The sequence below is a fragment of the Microcebus murinus genome, chromosome 7 (assembly GCF_040939455.1).
Source record: "Microcebus murinus isolate Inina chromosome 7, M.murinus_Inina_mat1.0, whole genome shotgun sequence".
Taxonomy (NCBI): domain Eukaryota; kingdom Metazoa; phylum Chordata; class Mammalia; order Primates; family Cheirogaleidae; genus Microcebus; species Microcebus murinus.
The window spans coordinates 46,913,985-46,935,265 of record NC_134110.1 but is presented as its reverse complement, the minus strand read 5'-3'; the positions used below and the strand labels follow the sequence as shown (position 1 = coordinate 46,935,265).

Genomic DNA, 21,281 nt, shown 5'->3' with positions numbered 1-21,281 from the left:
ACCAAAATCTAGCATTCATCAGTGTGCCCACATTCGGACATTTAGATGTCTGAAACAAAATACTATATTTGTAATGCAGTTTGTAAGTTGTGAAACACAGGTAAATTGGCACTTAATATATATTGCCTATGGTGTATATTCTGTGCCCCTGCCCTGCTGCCCTAAACAGAAGCTTTTCAGATAAAGGATATTCATTTCCATCCTACAAAACAGCACCAGACTCAAATTTCAGCATACCCAGTGAGCTTCCACGACACTGTGACAATCACTCTTGGCCCTGAGTTCCGGACACAATCACCAGAACATTCTAGGAAGACTACCTGGAGGGAATATGGGACTCATGAGGCTGGAAAATTTGTAGTCTGTCATTCCAGCACACTTCAGGATGGCATCTTGGAGGTTTAGTACAGATTCAAAATAGAAGTTCTTTAAAGAAGTGAAATGAGGCTTCTTCAAGAATGAGACAGGAAAATAGACTTGAATATCAATGGAATGTAATTATGAGAAGCTATAGATAGGAAAGTATAGGACGAGTTTCATGAAAAGGAGGCAAATCAGAAAACCAAAGGACTAATCAAAGTATTCTTATCAACAGAAATGAAGAAAGGCTTTAAAGTTCAGTACTAAGAGTATCAAAGGAAGAACAAACTCAATTCAATCCAATCAACACTTATTAAATGCCTATTTTATGCCAGCACTGGGTCAACACAGCTAGAGATAGTAAGATAAATCATACTCTATTTCTATCCTAGAGGAATTTCTAGGCTGGTAAGAGGAAGATAAACATGTAACCAAATAATTTTAAAATCATGTAATGTCTTTATAATATTAACAATAATAGCTGTCATTTATTTATTGCATAAAATGTAAAGAATACGCAGAATGGAAAAATTAATTCGCTTTGGAGAGGTCCAGGGAGGGTAGGATGGGGGGAATAATTAGGGTTAAGTGCTAAAAATGACTAAAAACTCATTAGGTGAATATTGAGGCAAGAATGAGAGTGATCTGCTTGCAGTTTCAGGATAGGATGGAAAGGAAGGATGCTTATGAAGGGCCTCATAGGCAAAGCTTAAGAATTTTGACTTTATTCATTAGGTATTAAGTCTCTATTAGCAGGAAGTGATCTGGTTAAGTCTGGCTTAAAAAACAAAAAACAAAATGATAGATACTGTCCTAGAGAGCCATAAGGTATGATCACAAGAAGAAGAAACTGTGCTGTTTAGTCTGTGAAAACCTAGACCAGAAAAATGGCAGTGAGAATAGAGAGGAGGGGATGTATAACAGGATGCAGCATATTTTCAAACTGAAATGCAAAAGTGGAGGCAGATCGTCTGAAGATCCAGAAGAAAGAGAAAAACAGATGAGCACAATTCTGGTGTGGGTGGAGGGAGGCACAGATGGAGGGAGGAGAACATAGGTTAGGTCCCTGGGCTTGGGAGAGAGAACATCTTTCTTTAAACACAGAGGAAGCAGGTAAGGAAGGGTATGAATGCAGATAATCTTGCAGGGAAGGATGTTAGGGAAATCATTGCCAGTGGTCTCTAACTCTTAGAATAATGAATGGGGGGTAGGATGGAGGTTTTGTGGAGAGGTGGTTACACATGAAACCACCTTGAAGACTGGGAAAGGGACCAAACCCAGGAGAGGTAAAATAATTGGCTGGGCACATTGGTTCATGCCTGTAATCGTAGCACTTAGAGAGGTTGAGGTAGGAGGACTGCATGAGACAAGGAGTTGGAGACCAGCCTGAGTAAGAACGAGACCCCATCTCTACAAAATATAGAAAAAATTAGTCAGGCATGATGGTATGTGCCTGTAGTCCCAGCTACTCTGAGGCAGGACGATTGCTTGAGCCCAGGAATTTAAAGTTGCAGTGAGCTATCTATAATGATGCTACTGCACTTGCTACTCCAGGGTGACAGAGTAAGACTCTGGCTCCAAAAAGATTAAAATTATCTATTAGCTTTGGGATCCACTTGGACCAACAACTTATACATTGGTGATATCTCTCATCAGCACATTTATTTGATTTTTACCAATCAATAATGTGTTGAGCTTGTCATTTCACTTATCATTAGTCATGTCATATCATTTATGGGTATTGAATAACACCCAAGAGAGGAAAATCTAATTTCCTCATCCTGGCCATCAAAGCCTTCTGTAATGTACTTTATTTACAATCGACTCTTCTGCTCTGTCTTTACCTCCTTTACTGTCCCTTCCCTAGGATTCAGAAACCCAAATGCCCCAGGGCTCAGGCAGGTAACACACAAGGGTGTGAAGAGGCAGGGTCAGGGTCACTGGGCAGTGGTGAGTCCATGGCTCAAATGCTGTTACATTTTCTTTTTAATTTCTCTGAGAGCCAAACAAAATACATACATATAACTTCACATTTTAGGGGCTTTACCTGAATCTTGAGAGGCTTTATCTTATAAAATTTTATGCAGAATAAATTCAGCCTCCTTTAAGCAGACTCCCTAATCAGCTGGGCTCATAGATACATTCTTTCTCACATCTCCTTTGGAACTTACTCCCATGACTAATTTCTGTATCACTTACTTGCACTTACAGGAGGATGCTGTCTTTCACAGTATAGTGGTCAAAACATAAGCTTTGCTTATATGAGGTACTTAGAGTAGTCAAAAATCTAGAGACAGAAAGTAGAATGGTGGTTTCCAGAGGCTGGGAGAAGAAGTGAGGAATTAGTGTTTAATGGAAATGGAATTTCAGTTTTGCTAGATAAAGAGTTCTATGGATGAATGGCGGTGATGGTTGCATAACAATGAACGTGCTTAGTGCCACTTAAAAATGGTTAAGATGGCAAATTTTATGTTATGTGTACTTTGCCACAATTAAAAAATAAATTTAATAAAATAAAAAAAAACACATAAACTTGGAATTCAGATAGTCCAAGTTAAAATCCTGATTTTGCCACCTCTGTGCTTATATGACATAAGGAAAGCTACCTAAGTTCTCTTGAGCCTCATTTTCCTCATTTGTAAAAGTTAATATTAATACCTACTTTGCAGAATTATTGGGAGGATAGAATTAAACAATATATGTAAAATACTTACTGGAGTGCCTGGCATGCAAACACTCAGTAAATTTTTTTTAGGTATATGGTTTTCCCCAACATGATAATTTAAGGAAGAGCAAGAATCACAACTTATGAATTCTGTATACCCTGCATTACTAGAAAAATATCTTGGGAGTATTCGATGCTAAGTATGTGTTTGGGAGGTGCATTGATATTCACAACAATCATTATTACTAACAAATGTACTGGGCAAGGCAAAATTTTGGTGGGCTGGAGAAATTCAAGCTGACTGGTAGGTTTTAAGGCCTTAATTAGATAACTGAGATATTCCTAAACAATAAAAACAAAACTATATGTACACATGTGTTATTTACACACATAAATATGTTTATATAATTCTTTACCACTTGCAAAGTCCTTTGCTTCTCATTAACTTTTGCATAGCATTTATACAACTGCAGATCAATCATAATACTAGCTAATATCAACTCTGTAAGGTACCCATCATCAAAATTATATTCAGAGAAAGGAAAACTGAGGCTCAGAGAGGTTAAGGGGCTTGGCCAAGGCCATGTACGGTGAACAATCAGTGGAATGTACTTCATCGCAGGTTGCCACAGTCTAATCTTTCTCTAATCTTGTGTAGCTATCAAAGATATGAAGCTTGCCAAAAGTATTCTAAACACTTAACAGTAACATTGCCCTAAAGTCTGCATGGGGATTGAGAAGTATCTCTAATGAGACTTTTGACAGGGAACACAGGAGTTCAAACGCAATGTCCTGAAATAATGATGCTAGCCAAGACCTTGTGAAGACAGTCAAACTTCATCAAAAGAGTGCCCCAGGATCTTAAATATAATCAATCCCACATGTGTGGGCTTCCATTTCTTCTATCAATAACATATGGCATCAGGCTCGTCACTATGAATGATGCCATCTGAAGGAAGTGTGTCAATGGCCCACTTAACTGATTGCCTCTAGAAGGCCTAATTTCTAATCTCCCGGGGAAGTGCAGTCACAGAGGTTCTGCCCATGCAACTCGGGGCTTTGTAAGGATGGGAACTCTGACTCAACAGGAAGGGAGCATGTGGTACATTAATTTTCAAATAGGAAACGGGAGCAAAACCAGAGAGGGGGTCTCCAATTCTGCATTCTGACTCTAATATTTTCCAGAAACATACAAAAGCAAAAGAAACTAACAGAATAATTTAAAAAGTCATCAATAAAACAGAAATAAGATGCAAACAGGAGATAGAAAGCAAATACGGACTTAAAACAGATCATGCTTAATTGACTTAATTTCTCTGACAGTGTAAAATGCTCAGCATTCAAAATATAAGCAGAGACTGTAGTCATATTTGACTTAGTATCATGTGACATTCCCACAGGGGACTAGAGAATAAAATAAAGACAGGAAAAAACAAGAAAAAAAAAAAAAAAAGAGAAATCTGGACCTGATTGAAGGTGAGGAAGTACATCAAGTCCATTGCTATAAGGCCTTCATTTTGCGCCTCAAATTTGGGTGGAAAAACATACTCAAGTAAAAGAGTGTCTTGCCCATTTCAGAGCCCTACTCTGGTTACTTCAAAGTGAGGCAACCTACTGGACTTTTCATAAGAATGGGTCTCCTGTTCTCCCATAGCGATGTGACCTAGCTTGAACATTTTCTGGTAATACAAAAGTTTCATGCCCTAGTACAAATCACTTTAGCCTCTGTGCCTCTGTTTATTCATGTGAAAAATAGGAGACAGGAGGAGGTCCCTTCCAGTCTGACACTGCAGAACCGATGATGCCCTGCATTTCTATCTCATTGCAATGGAGTAACACAATCTGTATCTATTAGCAGTGTTTGATGCATGCAGTGTCATCAAATGCTTATCAATACACTAATTATAGACTAATAATGATGACAGGTGATATTTATTGACATTCTATAATATGCCAGGCACTGTTCTAAGTATTTTCCAGGTTTCAGTTCCCTAATCCTCCCAATAAGCCAATGTGACAGGTCTTGTTGATGGTAAGTCAGCTTCTCTGATTACCTTGAGTCTCCCACTAAACTCTGAGCATAGTGTTCCTCACCTGAAGTAGCTTGCAAGATTATCAAAAGCTACTAATTCTCTAACATTGAACAATTTCTGCCATTTCTAGGTACTTGACAGGCATCCACTCATAATGTATACACGGTTCTCAGCCGAGCATCTGAAATATATATAAAAAAATCCCAAGAAACAGTAGGCATTATTAAAGATGTCGGAGGTTTTCTGAAGCAGGACTACTCCATAGTAAGAATATTCCTTCTGTTCTAGTTCTCTGATCTATGAAACAAATAGTTCATCTGGTGATAATTTCCACTCCTATCAAGTATCGTCACTAGAATTAAATAAATTCTGCATTTAAAATATTGATAAATGTGCCCTTGGAGCAGTGGCTGCCTTATGCTCGCCTACAAATTCATGGTGTTCTGTGATGAAAATGGGAGAAATAAAAATAATGCTTTTCTTAAAGCAAAATTTATTCCATATTTTAAATCATGAGGTGTTTTGTGTACTAAAATTTATTTGGTTCATAAAATGGTGGCAAAAGTAGTTTTTAGTTAAAAAATATTACTAGGTTGCTCTGGCTAGGACTTTTAGCACTGTGTTGCACAGAAGCGGTGATAGAGGGCAACCTTGTCTGGTTCCAGTTCTAAGCAGGAATGTTTTCAATTTTTCCCCATTGAGTATGATGTTGGCTGTGGGTTTGTCATATATGCATGTATAACATTTAGATAAGTCCCATCTATGCCTATTTTGTTAAGTGTTCTTATCATAAAAGGGTGCTGAATTTTGTGGCATGCTTTTCCTGCATCTATTGAGAGGATCATATGGTCCTTGTTTTTGCTTGTATTTATGTGGTGATTACACTTACAGATTTGCATATGTTGAACCATCCCTGCATCTCTGGGATGAAGCCCACTTGGTCATGATGGATTTTTTTTTTTTTTTTCGATAAGCACTTGAATTTGGTTTGCTAGCATTTTGCTGAAAATTTTTGCATCTATATTCATAAGAGATATTACTCTGTAGTTATCTTTTTTTGTTGCATCCTTTCCTGGTTTTGGTATCAGGGTGATGTTGGCTTCATAAAATGTGTTGGGGACGACTTTTTCCTTATTGATGTTGTGTAATAATTTCTGGAGGATAGGCACCAGTACTTTGTAGGTCTGGTAAAATTCAGGTGTGAAACTATCTGGTCTGGGACTTCTTTTTAGGAAGATTTTTATTGCTGTTTCAATTTCAGTACTTGATATTGGTCTGTTCAGGAATTCTATTTTTTCTTACTGAGCCTAGGGAGCCTGCGTGTTTCTAAGAGTTTGTCCATTTCCTTCACATTTTCAAGTTTATGTGCAGAGAGGATATTGTAGTATTCATAGATGATATGTTGTATTTCCATGGTATCTGTTGTAATTTATCCCTTTTCATGCCTGATGGAGCTAATCAGAGTCATTTCTTTTCTGCTTCTCATTAATCTAGCAAGAGGCATGTCAATTTTAATCTTTTAAAGAACCAACTTTTTCCTTTATTAATAGTCCATTTAGTTTTTCTGTTACTGATTTCATTTAGTTCTGCTTTGATCTTTATTATTTCTTTTCCTCTGCTGGGTTTGGTATTGGTTTGCTCATCCTCTTCCAGTTCTTTGAGATGATTGATTAGATTGTTGATTTGTGATCTTCCTGTTTTTTGGATGTAGGCATTTATGGATATAAATTTTCTTCTCGGGACTGCTTTAGCTGTGTCCCACAGATTTAAATAACTTGTGTCTCCTTTATCATTTAGTTCAAAGAATCTTTTGATTTCCATCTTAATTTCCTCCTTATACTCATTCAGCATAAGGTTGTTTGGTTTCCATGACTTTGTGTGTAGAGATGAGAGTTTCTGTTGGGGTTGATTTCTAATTTTATTCCACTGTGGTCTGAGAAGATGCATGGTATAATTTCTACTATTTTAAATTTGTTGAGACATGTTTTGTGGCCTAATATATGGTCATAGAAAATGTCCCATGAGCTGATGAGAAAAATCTATATTCAGTGGATTTCAGGTAGAATGTTCTGTAAATGTCAGTTGGGCCCATTTGTTCTAAAGTTCTGTTTAAGTACATTGTTTGTTTATTTATTTTCTGTTTGGAGGATCTGTCCTGTTCTGTCAGAGGAGTGTTGAAGTCCCCAGATATTATGGTATTGCTGTTTATCATTTTGTATAGATCAAGTAGGATTTGCTTTATGAATCTGAGTGCACCTGTGTTAGGTGCATAACTATTTAGAATTGTTATGTCTTTTTATTGAATTGTACCCTACACTATTATATAGTGGCACTCTTTGTCTTTCATTACTTTCATTGATTTGAATACTAAGTTATCTGAAATCAGATAACTCATGCGTCAGCTTTCTTTTGGCTTCCATTTGTATCAAATATTGTTTTCTATCCCTTCACCTTGAATGAATCTTTGTTGGTTAAATGTATTTCCTGAAGACAACAGATACTTGGTTTGTGTATATGTATCCATTCAGCCAGCCTATGTCTCTTTAATGGGAAGTTCAAGCCATTCACATTTATTGAAAGAATTGATAAATGGGACAGATTTCTGTTCATCTGTTGAGTTGAATTTTGTTTCTTTGTTTTCCTTCTTGAGCCATTCTGGTATGTGGCCTTAGACCTTTAGCTTTTGGATGATTTTAAATTGGTGAATGCTTATTGTACAGATCCATGTTTAACACTGACCTGTGTATTTCCTGGAAGGCCTGTGTAATTCCTGGAAGGCAGGTCTTGACTTGATGAATTCCCTCAGTCTTTGCTTGTCTGAGAAGGTATGTATTTTTCACCTTCATATAAGAAACTTAGTTTTTCAGGGTACAAGATTCTAGGCTGGGCATTATTCTGTTTGAGAAGAGTGAGAATGAGGCCCTAGTCTCTTCTGGCTTGTAAGGTCTCAGTTGAGAAGTCTGTAGTTAGTCACATGGGTTTTTCTTTGTAGGTTACCTGCTTCTTTCACCTTACAGTTCATAGCAGGGCCTCTTTTGTGGTTATTTTGGCCAGTTTGGCTATTATGTGACATGGTGTCCTCCTGTTTGCAATGAATCTCCCAGGAGTCCTTTGAGCTTCTTGTATCTGGATATCTAGATTTTTAGCAAGGCCTAGGAAATTTTCCTCCATTATATCCTCAAATAGTTTATCCAACCCTTGTGTATTTTCTTCTTCAGCTTCAGGGATGTTTATAATTCTCATGTTAGATCTCTTCACATAATCCCCCATTTCTTATAGGTTTTACTCTTTTATTTCTCTGCTCTATCCCTGCAACTGACTTATTTAATTGAAAGGTGTTAACTTCAATTCCTGAGATTCTTTCTTTGTTTGATGTACTCTATTCTTGATGCTTTCCACAGTGTTTTGTAATTCCTTGAATAAATTCTTCATTTTCAGAAGTACTGTTTGACTTTTCTTTAATATTTCATTTCTTTTGTGAATTTTTCTTCCAAATCCTGGATTTTTCTTTGGGGGGGAGGGAGTTATCTGTGTTGAGTATCCATTTTTTCTTGCATATCATTGAGTTTTCTTACAATCCATGTTCAACATTTTTCTGTCATTTTAGTGTTCTGAATTTAGTTGATATCCATTGCTAGAGAGCTGGAAATCCAGGGCATCCAAATGGGGGCAGAAGAGGCCTGTCACTCTTCGCTGACGATATGATCATATATCTAGAAAACCCCAAAGATTCTGCCCCGAGACTACAGTAATTGATAAACAAATCCAGCAAAGTCTCGGGTTACAAAATCAATGTGCAGAAATCAGTAGCATCCTTACATGCCAACAACAGACTGAGAACCAAATCAAAGATTCAATACCCTTTACAACAGCAACAAAGAAAATAAAATGCCTAGGAATATATTTAACTAAGGAGGTAAAAGACCTCTACAGAGAGAACTATGAAATACAAGGAAGGAAATAACAGAGGACGTAAATAGGTGGAAAACCATAGCATGCTCATCAGTTGGCAGAATCAACATTGTTAAAATGTCTATACTACCCCCTACCCCAGGCAACCCCTGATCTGACTGCTATCACTGTAGGTTAATCTTGTCTGCTCTGGAATTTCACATGATGAAAATCACACAGTATGTACTCTTTTGTGTTCAACTTGTTTCACCCACCTCAATGTGAGACTCATTTATGTTGCATGCATCAGGCATTGGTTCCTTTTTATTACTGAAGAGAGGTTTTATTGGGAAAATGCCACAATTTGTTTACTTTTCTCTTGATTGACAAAGGGTTGTTTAGAATTTTTGGCTATTCTAAGTAACAGAAGACAAATAAGACTCAAGAATACAAATAATCTGATAACTTTGCACCCAGTAGGATGGTTTAGATTCAAATATCAAGCAATCTCAAGTGTTGTTAAGGATGTGGCACATATGAATATTTTGTACATTGCTGTTGAGAGTATAATAAGGCATCATCTGATTTAAAAACTTTAAGTGTCTTATAAAGTCATACAGAAACTTATGAAATGATCCTGCAATTCCACTCTGAGGTATTTTCCCAAGAGAAATGGAAACATATGTTCTTGAAATTCAAGTCCTCTAATATTCAAAAAATGCTGATTGGCCATTCTTATATCTTCTTTGTAAAGTATCAGTTCAAATCCTTTTGGGTTATTTTGTGTTATAAGCCATTTTGGGGTTATAAACCATTATTGGGTTATTTGTTGTCTTAAGTTTTAAATGTTCATTATATATTCTGTATACAAATCTTTTTTCAAATATATAACAGAAATACTTTCTTATCTGTGACTTTTCTTTTCAATTCATTGATGGATTCATTGAAGAGCAGAAGGACTTTTTATTTTGATAAAGACCAATATAACATTTATTCTTTTATAGTTAGTATTTCTAGGGTTTATCTAAGAAATCTTTGCCTAGTCCCAAGATTGTGAAGATTTTCTTTTATATTTTCTTCTAGAAATTTTATGGATTAAGTTTTACATTTAGGTCCATATTTACTTCAAATTACATTTTGTGTATAGGGTGACACAGGGGTTAAATTTCATCTATCCAGTTGTTCCAGTGCCATTTAGTGAAAATGCTACCCTTTCCTGCATTTAATGTATTTGGTACTACTTTGAAAATCATTCATCCATATATGTGTGGCTGTATTTCTGGAATTTCTATTCTGTACTATTGATCTATAAGTCAGGCTTTATTTCAGTATCATATTGTCTTGGTTACTGTAGTTTTAAAGTAACTCTTGAAATCAAAAAGATTTTTTATATTATTTTCACTACTCTAGCTTCTTTGCATTTCCATATAAATTTTAGAAACAAAATTTTTATTTCTATAAAAAATTATGATGGGATTTTGATTGAAATTGCAGTGATTCTATATATCAGCATTGGAAGACTGAACATAATTTTTATATTGAGTCTTCTAATTCTACAAATATGATATATCTCATTATTTAGACCTTTAATTTCTCTTAGCAATGTTTTATAATTTTTTTGTGTAGAGTTTGCATATATTTTATTTAGTTTGTATGTACTAATCTTGTATTCTCTTAAGTCTAAGTTAAATTATTAGTTCTTGTAGGATATTTTTCTTTCTATAGGTTGAACGTCCCTAATCCTCAAATCCAAAATCTTCCAAATTGAAAAACTTTTTGAGCACCAACATGATGCTTAAAGTAAATGCTCATTGAAGCATTTCAGATTTCAGATTTTTGGATTAGGGAAGCTCAACTGGTATGTATTCTACAAATATTACAAAATCTGCTCCCCTCCAATATAAAGAAATCCAAATTTGGAAATACTTCTGGCCCCAAGTATTTTGAAGAAAGGATACCTAATCTGTAGATCTCATAGTGTTTTCTAGTTAAACAACCATGTCGTCTATAAGTAAAAACAGTTGTACTTATTTCTGTCTAATCTTTATGCCTTTAATCTTTTCTTTGCTTTATTTCACTGGCTGGGGGCTTCAGTATAATATTTAAAAGGTGAGAGAGCATTTGTCTCTAAAGTGTAGAGAAATTTGTTCTGGAGTGTAAAGAAAAAACATTGTCTTTCACCAGTAAGGATGATATTAGTTGTAGGTTCATCATAGATGCTCTGTATTAGCAAGGTTTCTTTATTTCTAGATGTCTGAGAGGTTTTTTCTTATTGATATATGAATTTTGTCAAATTCTTTTTCTGCATTTACTAAGAAGAATGTGTATTGGATACATATTCTATAAAGTATTCTATAGATGTCACTTAGGTCAGGTAAATGGATAATGCTGTTCAGGTCATCTATATCCTTGCTATATGTTTGCTTTGTCTATGAACTAGAGAGCATGATGTTAAAGTTCAAAACTATAGTGGTAGATTTACCTGTTTCTACCTAGAATTTTATAAGTGTTTGCCTCACGCATTTTGATGCTCTGTTGTTATGTGAACAAACGTTTAGAATCATGTTTTCTTGGAGAATTTACCCCTTTATCATTTTATAATGTCCCTCTATCCTTTTCCTCTTCCTTAGTCTAAAGTCTGCTTTGTCTCAAGTTAATGTAACCACTATAGCTTTCTTTTGACTATGTTAGCATGGTATATATTTTCTCTGACATTTTACTTTCAACTGGGTATTGAAAGTATGTTTCTTGAGAGAATATAGTTAGGTTCCCCCCAAATCTGCTAATCTCTGTATTTTAACTAGTGTGATAAGATCATTTACATTTAAGGCAATTATTGATATGGTTGGATTAAAATCTACCAACTTTATAACTTTTTTCTATTGTTTTTTTCTTTTTTCTTCCTTTTCTGATTTTGAGCATTTGATACAATGTCATTTTATTTCCTCATCTCAACATATCATTTACATTTCCTTTATAAAATCTTTTTAGTGGTTGCCTGAGAGTTAACAATATACATTTTAAAATAATCTAACTCCACCTTAAAATATAACATTCTTCTTCACATGTAGTACAGGTAGTTTATAATAGAGCATTTTCATTTCCTCCCTTCTAACTCTTGTGACATTGTTGTTATTCATTTTACTTATCTAGATGCTATAAAACCCAGTATACTATTATTGCTTTAAACAGTTATCTTTTAAATTAATAAGAAAAAATAAAGAAATTTATTTCACCTTCTCATTTCTTTTCTGATGTTCTTCCTTTCTTTTAAATTAATGATAAGAAAAATAAAGAAATGTATTTTATCTTCTCATTTCTTTTCTGATGTTCTTCCTTTCTTTAGGTTACTCCAAGTCTGACCCATATCATTTTCCTTCTGCCTGAAGAATTTCTTTTAATATTTCCTATAGGACAGTTTGCCGGCACTGAATTGCTTCAGTTTTTGTTTGTCTGAGGAAGTCTTTACTTCTTTACTTTTGAAGGATAATTTTCCTGGATATAGAATTGGCAATTTTTTTTTCTTTCAATCCTTTTAAGTTTCCACCCACTCTCTTCTTGCTTGAGTGATTTCTGATGAAAAGTTTCCTGGAATTCTTATCCTTTTTTTCTTTATATGTAAGGTGTTTGTGTGTGTTTGCTTGTTTTTAAAACCTAGCTTCTTTCAAGATTTTACCTTTATTTTGTGTGTGTGTGTGTGTGTGTGTGTATGTCGGAGTGGTATGTAGTTTAGCTATGATATACCTAGGTGTAGGTGTTTTGGTATTTATCCTGCTTTGTGTTCTGAGCTTTTTAGATCTGTGGTCTGATGTTGGTCATTAATTTTGGAAAATTCTCAGTCATTGTAACTTGAACTATCTCTTCTGTCTTCTTCTCCTCCTAGTATTCCAATAATGCATGTTACAGCTTTTGATATTGCTCCATAATTCTTAGAATTCTGCCTTGTTATTTTCATTAACTTTCTTCTTTGCATATAAGTTTGGATATTTTCTATTGTTCTATGTTCAAGTTCACTGATTCTTTCCATGTCTGTGTTGAATCCACTGATGATCCCATTGAAGGTATTCTTTATCTCTGTTAAAGTGTTTTTATTTTAATTTCTAGCAGTTACTTTTGATCCTTTATTAGGGTTTTCATTTCTCTGCTCACATTACTCATCTGACATTACATTACCTCCTTAATGTAGCAGAAAAGAAGGTCATCTACTGAGATGAAGAAGGAACATGGGAGGGAGCATTTTACGGTATCCATTTGACAGTCCAGTGGAATGAAGGAGAGGACTGGGGGGGCAGCATCACTGTATCACTGAGGCCTGACGGCAAGAATGTGTAATGGAGGGTGGTGGTGTCATGCAGGGCTTTCTTCAGTAAGGGTTTCTAATCTGGGAACCTAAATAGGACCTAGGGGTGTGTTCGAGTTAAACCTTACCACAAATTTTCTAATAATTAAACTTTTAAACTATTAACTTAATATGACAAGTCTTATCATAAAGCCTTATCTTGGGAACTACAGGATGGGATACCTAACCAAGTAAGGAGAACTAAAGAAGGCTTTCTATAAGAGGAAAATTAGAATTATTCAGGTGAATGGGCAGATTTGAGGATGGTAGAGCATGGCATTTAAGAACCCTTCAAAGCAGTTCAGGAGACCTGCAGCTTAGAACAGAAAGGAGTAAGCAAAAAATAAAACTATAACCACCACCAACACCAGCACAATCTAACATCTTGAACAGAAAACAGGCTGCATTTTAAAATTAGGAAATGCTCGTCCCTGGAGGTGTTCAAGCAAAAGCTGGCTGGCCACCTAGCAAGGGTGTTGGGAAGGATATGGAGGGAGATATGTGGTTGGACAGTTGGGGGCCACACATGCCCCATATTCTTCCCATTCCCTTGGCGAGAGACTTCCCAACTGAAGTACCTGCCGCCCTCCCTCCTCCTGCCTCCATGTGCTGCTGGCTCAGCCAGGTTCCATGTTCTGTGCTCTCCTATGACCCATAGTCTGTTTTCTGCCAAGTGCTAAAAGGGACAGTGCTCAATTGTACAGTTACTGGGATGTTTAATTCAGACAGAAAAATTCTTAGCAAATCAATTATCTAAAGATCTAAATGACATTCTCCAAAAATCTTTATCAGGCATAAAGCTTATATTCTGATGTCTATTTACCTAACTCCTGTGTTTATTTGTCATTGAAAGCAGTATTTTTTGCTGACCCCATAATCTTTAGATGACATCTAAAGTCCTTTCCACCACTCAGAAGTCTATTACCTTGAATCATCAAGAAAACCAAGTTAAATACCCTTGATTTAAGAATGCTGAGGAAAATATATTTTTAAAAGCCAGCAAGTTAGTAAGTTAGAAAGTTGTAAGCTTCCCATAAAAGGGGTTAAAATAAAGAATAAATGCTATTATCGGAAAATTAACTTATGAGAAAAACTCACGCCCTAATGACATCGGGAACTTTACTACATAGATATAAAATTATGATCAAGGTTCAATAAAAAGTATAGAGCAGTTCACAAAAAAGAGAAATGTAACAAAATACAAAGATATAGAGAAGTAGAACACAATATCCAGAGGGGAAAGCAATAGAGACAAGAAAATGTGCAATGAGGCACTGGGTAGTTAAATATGTCCACATTTTATTTTGTTCTACTGGATTCTTCCTAAGTCATATTCTCATAGGTAAATCACATGAAGTAATTATTCTACTTCTTTTGACACTTGTTAACTACAGACCCATTGGTCTCTACAGGGAACTCGAACCATAATAAAAGATTCAGAAGACAATAGCAGAACGAAAAACGGGTGGAACAGCTCAAAAAATCGGCACTGAGAGGAACAATGTTAGCAAATGCACAGAGCCACATTTCAAAGGTCTGAAAAAGACAAAGTGGTCTTCTCTTTATTCAATAGCATAAGCAGAATTTCCAAATTTCAAGGTGTTACATCTCAGTAGGATTCTTTTTTTAAAGGGAAAAGAAGCACATATAGGTAATAGTTGAAGCACAAAAAAGGACCAGAGATACCATCTATTTTGGAGGAGACCATTTAGACAAAGGACAAATCAATATGGACAACTTGTAGGGGATACCCATATAGGAACTATTCCTGCAGACATCTAAAAGATACCCATGGTCGTTCCAGGAAGTGGACACAAGGAAACCCTTTATTCATTCAAAGTAGCTTTAAAAAAATTTTTTTTTGTTCTGCAAAGCCCTGAGCACTTTGCGTATGAAAATAAGTCTTTAAAAATTGGCAGGGGAAGAAGCCCTTTACAGATGGAGGATTTGAAGCTGAATGAGGTGAGGCAACATTAGTAACTACTGGAGGAAGGATACCTGGCAGAGCCAAGGGCTAAAATCTCCTCAAACCTGAAAAGAGTCTTAACTGTGCATAAAACAGAATCTGAAAGTTGTTTGTGAACTTAAGGCCTGGCCCCAGCAAGACCACCTCATCAGTATTCCAGGCCAGGCCTCAGAAAGCTAGGGAAAGAATCTGTAAGCACAGGAAAATAGACACATTTCTTTCTTTCAAGCCTAATCTAATGACTTAAATCTATATATCCAAGTGCCTCTCCCATGTTCTAACCATCTTATTCCTTTCTAAGGGCACTTCTGTTGGGAATTAACACTAGTACAGTGGTTCCCCCCTTAGCCACAGTTTCGCTTCCTGAGGTTTCAGTTACCTGTGGTCAACTGTGGTCCAAAAATAGGTGAGTAGAGGAAAAGAAGACATTTTGCAAGAGAGAGATCACATTCACATAGCTCTTATTATAGTATATTGTTATAATACTTCTATGTTGTTATTAATTATTGTTGTTAATCTCTTACTGTGCTTAATTTATAAATTAAACTTTATAATATGTATGTCTGTATAGGAAAAAACAGTACATATAGGGTTTGGTATTAGGCACATTTTCAGGCATCCGCTGGGGGTCTTAGAAAGCATCCCCTTCAGATAAGGAGGGTCTACTGTAGCTTCTCTTCTGGCTAAATACATCTGCCCACAAAGTAGCAGGTGTCTTCTGAACATAATGAAATTATCACAAATTTGAATAGGAAATTTGCAAAAGGTTTTGAGCACTGGTAGGTTAAAACATATCTAAAATTATCTTAGATTTTGGAGCAAGTTGGGGAAAATCTGTTTAGAATTTAATGTCCTTCAAACAAACACATAAGAAAATTGTTAATATAATAGAACTGTTTGTAAAAAAAAATAAATATGGAAAATTTAAACAACTACCCAGTTTAAAAGGCAATTTTCAAGCCCTAGAGCCTCAGGATGCTGAGGCAGAAGGACAGCTTGAGCCCAAGAGTTGGAGGCTGCAGTGAGCTATCATGGTGCCACCACATTCCAGCTTGGGTGACAGGGTGAGACCCTGTCTCTGAACAATAAATAAAAATTTAAAAAGGTAATTTTCAAAAAAGGTTAAAATCATGACTCTTGTACAAATACAAAAATGAACACGTCTTTAAGATTCTAACTTATTGATGATGAATCTAGCCAGATGTTACAACCAGCTCAAAGGAGAATCCAAACAGCAGACACAATGAAAGATCATGAAGACTGAAATGAATGTGTACATGGGAGGTGAAACTCACCTTTTCCCCAGTGGCTAGGGAAGGCAGCTGAACCTCTGTGGGACAGAATTTACATGTCAATAGACAAGAATTATTGTATTACTATCAGTTAACTCAGAGTTATGAAATAGCTCCCAAGAATTGGATTTAGATAGCCCAAAATGTTGAGCTATAGAGAGGATGATGTATAGTTTTCCACGGAAACACACATTTTTCCCTACATGGGTCACTGACTCTCTTATTTACTGCTATAGTTTCCAAACCTGGTACATGGTAGATGGTCCATAAATATTTGCTAAATGGATGAATGATTGTCTACTATGTATCAGGCATTAAGCTAGGCCTTTCACATGGATCATCCCATTTAATCTTTCCAACAACCCTTTAAGATAAATATTCTCATTTTACTGACAAGAAACTAACTTGTGTGACATTATGCTGCTATTATATGCCAAAGGTTGGGGTGGAGGACAACTGTGAAGATTTGACTCAGACCTCTGATCAGAAAACCTGTTTCTCTTTTCTTCTTCTTCTTTCCATTTAATATATTTCCTTTTTATTTGCAATCACTGGATCATCTGCCTCTAAATCAAGGGCCTATTTATATATAACATTGATACAACATGCTTCTTTAATGAGCATGATATTGGAGAGCCTCGCTTTAAGAAAAATAAAAGAACAGTAGCACTTGAGAGAATCTAAGCAAAAGCAAAAATAAGAGATATGTGAACATTTTTTTTTTTTTTTTGTAGCCTTGCAGATTAGCACAGAATATTTACCAGCCCAGACTCTTTGGTTTCCCTTTAGCTGCTCATTTACCACTTTTCAGGACAATAAAGCCAGAATCTAACATTGTTTGTGTGTGTTGTTTTGTCATCGCAGAAATTAGGGCAGCACTTAGGAAAATGGCAGCAGTTCACATTCATTCACATTACCCTTACTGTGACCGTGAATGACCTTCACAGCAACACCATGAGGTAGGTACTATTATCATCTCCTTTTTACAGGTGAGGAAAGCTGAAGTTCACCTAGCAACCTTCATAAAATCACACAGCTGTTTTGCAGCTTTGGTCTTCAACCTGGCACTTCTAACCACCCCCCTGCCCTCCCCTAAGTCACTCTACTATCTGCACAGCCTGTCGAGGTTTGCTCTGGCATCACGTCTTGATGTTTTACAAACCTCTTTGCCTAATTTATCACAGCCTCCAAGGGGACTTGGATTCCCACAGCTTCCAGCATCACAGGGCTGGTAATCATAGGCTGGCTGGAGTCCTGAAAGCTATTTTCTAGCCACTTGGCACCTGCGACCATTTGAATGCTTTACCCTTAGAGAGTCAGGGGCAGGAGAACAGGGGAAGAGAGTGGTCTTCTGAGGCTTCAAATAGGTGAATGTCAAAAAGATGTGGACCAAATGTTAATCTGAAATCATTCTCTCTGTTCCCTAAGTCCCCAAATAATTCCCTGCTTTCTTTCCTTACCAGAAAATAGGCTGCCCTTAGGATGAAGTACCAATATGTTTTTCGACACCTCCAGGAGAGTCTTGACATGAATGATGACACGATACTGGCACGCAGAAGGTGTCGATAAATGGTTAACTTTGTGGTTTTCCTACATTATTTCATTTAATATTCACAATGCCTGAGACAGGTATTATTATTATCTTTATTCTGGAGAGGAGGAAGTGAGGTTAAATAATTTGCCCGAGTTAAGCAGCTTGCCCAAGATCCCAAGAAGGTTGTGATGTACCGATACCAGAGGTGTTTCGTGGAGACCAAGAGTGCCACACAAAGCATACGACAACTGTTTGAAACACATATCTCATTCCCATGGCCCTGTCCTCATGTCACTGAGCAGAAAACCTTGGACAGTGGTACCATTTACTCCATAAGCACTGGAGCATGGATCTTTATTTCTGAGGAGTGTAAGGCTCATCCTCTTTAAACCATTATAAATGCTTATCCTTACCTCAAGGGTACCTCATAATTCTCACCCCTAATAAAAGATAACACTGCTTTCAAATAAGATCATGAAAAAGGCTTCACCACTACTATAACACAGACATTAAGAAACATTAAGCAGCCATTATCTGATGAAGGCTATTATAATCAGGGAAATGATTACTAACTGATTGATCACTTTTGGGGGGGCAGGGAATAACTGACCTCATATGAGCTTTTCTTATATTCTTAAAAGAGGAACTGAAAAAATAAAATCTAGGTACTTGGAATCTAAGCTAAGTGCCCATATTGCCTTCAGAATTTCAGAAATTTCATCCAAAAGAACCATTGCCTCTAGTTGGGGGAAGAAAGAAGTTCACAAAAGACCATTTTTATACTTAAGTTAGGAGGATTTCACTCTCTTATTTGTTAATTCTGCTTGAGCAATGATTGGGTATGTTCCTGATATATTTAGACATTACCAACTTGGTGAGCAGGAATCTATGATCATACAGGCTCAGCATTTTTTAAACATTTAGTGCCAGAATTCTTTTAAAAACTAAATCAAATTTTCTATATGATTTGACTATATAAAGCAGACATAAAGGGAGTTGATCTGGTTGATGCACCCACTTCTACCCAAAGCACACCAATGTCTCCTGGCAGCCAAAGGCTCCATAGAACACACTTTGAAAACCACTGAGTCCTGCTCTAGGAAGGTGAAGTAGATATGCCCAGATTTCATAGTACAGGGTAAGAACTGAACTGCAAAAAGAAATAGTTTCTGCTCAACAAGTACCTTTTCAAAGTAATAGGTGAGAACAGAACAAGAGAGGTTAGGATTTCTCAAGATAGAAGTATGGGTTTGGAAAGAGGTTTGACATCTAGGATGTTGAGCTCTTCCATGGCAAGTCATCTTCCCTCCAGTGTCAGTATCCTTAAGAAAAAAGGAAGGATCTGGACTAGAATGAGGACTTCTTAACATTGTTTCCCATGAAGCCACACAGTGTTGGTGCAGAGTGTATCCTCACTCCTACCTTTCACAGTGCTCTTTGGGAAGGGGTGGGGGAGGAGTGTCACTTGCATACAGTCAGAATCTCCCGCTTACTCTGATGGGCTGCGATGAAGGGCATATTTGCTCTGTCTTGCCCACTCCACCCACTGAAGGAGAGATTTGATCTGAAGAGCCTTCATGGTTTATTATACTGTCCTATTTTCTGCTCCCAAGTACTTCCTGACCTCCACCTAGAATATTCAAATACGTTTGACCTTAATGGAGCCTTAATTGGCACCTGGAAGGTATTCATCTCAAGGGCAGTGGGTTAGCATCCTTACATTTCATTTCAGAAGTCTGGACCATCTCTGGGCACAGACACAAGCAGGTGGTCATTGGATGGAATCCAGCCACCATGTTTTCAAGGTCAAGGAAACTGATTTTCCACCAAGACCCTTTCATTATCATTGGATACACACATACATCTTACTGAGTCAGAAAAGTGAACAAACTTTATCTTAAATATGAAAAAGAGAATTTCCCTATTTAGAAACCTTCCCTACTTAGAAGATCTACATACTGATCCTGTAATCACATTCATTTGAATAACATCCTTTTCTTTCTTTTTGTTTAGGATTGGTGTGATCTTACTTGCTCTAGGATCCCTCAACTCCTCATCCTGATTCCCATACCCTTTTACAGTGGACACTCAAAATCCACAGCTTTCTACAATAACTGCATATGCTTCTTGAGTAGCATGGCTCACATAGATCTGGAATTTATCACCCCTTTTAAAATATACTCATGCCAGCAAATTTCAGCAGGGAGATGCCTTTTCATTGCAAGGGTGTGGGAAAGGCCATCGGGACAGGGAGGGGGAATGGGATGAAATATCTTGGATACTGCATACTTTACCAGTTATGTCATGCTGTTTGAATGACTCACTGTAGATCTGATACTGATTCGGACAATGTTTCTTCAACCACTTGCAGACATCCTGCTGGGTCCACAGAGCCACTGGTTTAGACAGCTTCACCGTAGCTGACTACAAATAAAGAAGGAAAAGAAAATCTGTGAATGCTGGCCCCATGCCTAGGAAGGCATTGCTCCTGTTAAAAGTCTTAGAGTGTGGTAAAGGCTACAAACTGGACTCCCTGAAAATAAATATCTGGCTCTCGTCTTCCTCTTAACCTCTGCAGACCTTCTTGATACTGCTGAAAACCACAAAGAAAAGATCTGGGTGGAGAAGCCATGACAATTATCTCAAGTTATCATCTCTGCTGGGAAAAATCCCCAGAAATCCTTAGGAGTAGTGTTTTCTAATGAATACCAACAAGAATACAGGGTTGCTAAGCAATTAATTAAATTTTAGGGGAGAAATAGCTATCCCCAAGTACCTTTCTCTGTATTCTAAGAAGATGTCTCTGACATCTCTGGGGCCTAATAAAAATAGTGGCTCCAGCAGGTGCTAATAATTATTTTAGGAATGAATGTTATAGAATTTAGATAGCTACAGAATAAGAAGGACAAGTCTGCCTGGGGGCTCTGGACTTAGGGTGGCCTTGTAAAGCCCAGGAACATTAGTTACGCCACAGTGGGGAAGCAAAAAGTCATTTCCACCTGCATGAGGGGAATGGCAATAAAATAATGGGGCTAGTTAGGCTTTGTATAGAAGACAACTAGTCAAAGCCTTTTATTACTCACTGGATATTTCAGGGAAGTATTTATGAGGGAAAAAAACCAAAAAACAAAAATGCACAGATGTGCCAAGAACCTAGCCTTTGACATATGGCTGATTAAAAAACACATTTATTAGTTAATA

The 21,281-nt window shown here is 36.8% G+C and overlaps 1 protein-coding gene across 4 annotated transcripts in view; it reads right to left on the bottom strand.

Moving 5' to 3' along the window:
* The window catches only part of SAMD12 (sterile alpha motif domain containing 12), a 425,091-nt gene that overhangs the window by 251,217 nt on the left and 152,593 nt on the right, over positions 1 to 21,281 (bottom strand). For 3 of the 4 annotated variants that reach the window (XR_012920166.1, XM_076005060.1, XM_020289000.2), the window contains exon 3: positions 20,375 to 20,504. Coding sequence is in view for 3 of the 4 variants with exons in the window: in XM_076005060.1 (XP_075861175.1) it covers positions 20,375 to 20,504 (130 nt within the window). In the remaining variant the exon portion in view is untranslated. The remainder of the gene's footprint in view (positions 1 to 20,374; positions 20,505 to 21,281) is intronic. The other variant, XM_020289001.2, reaches the window with a different exon arrangement.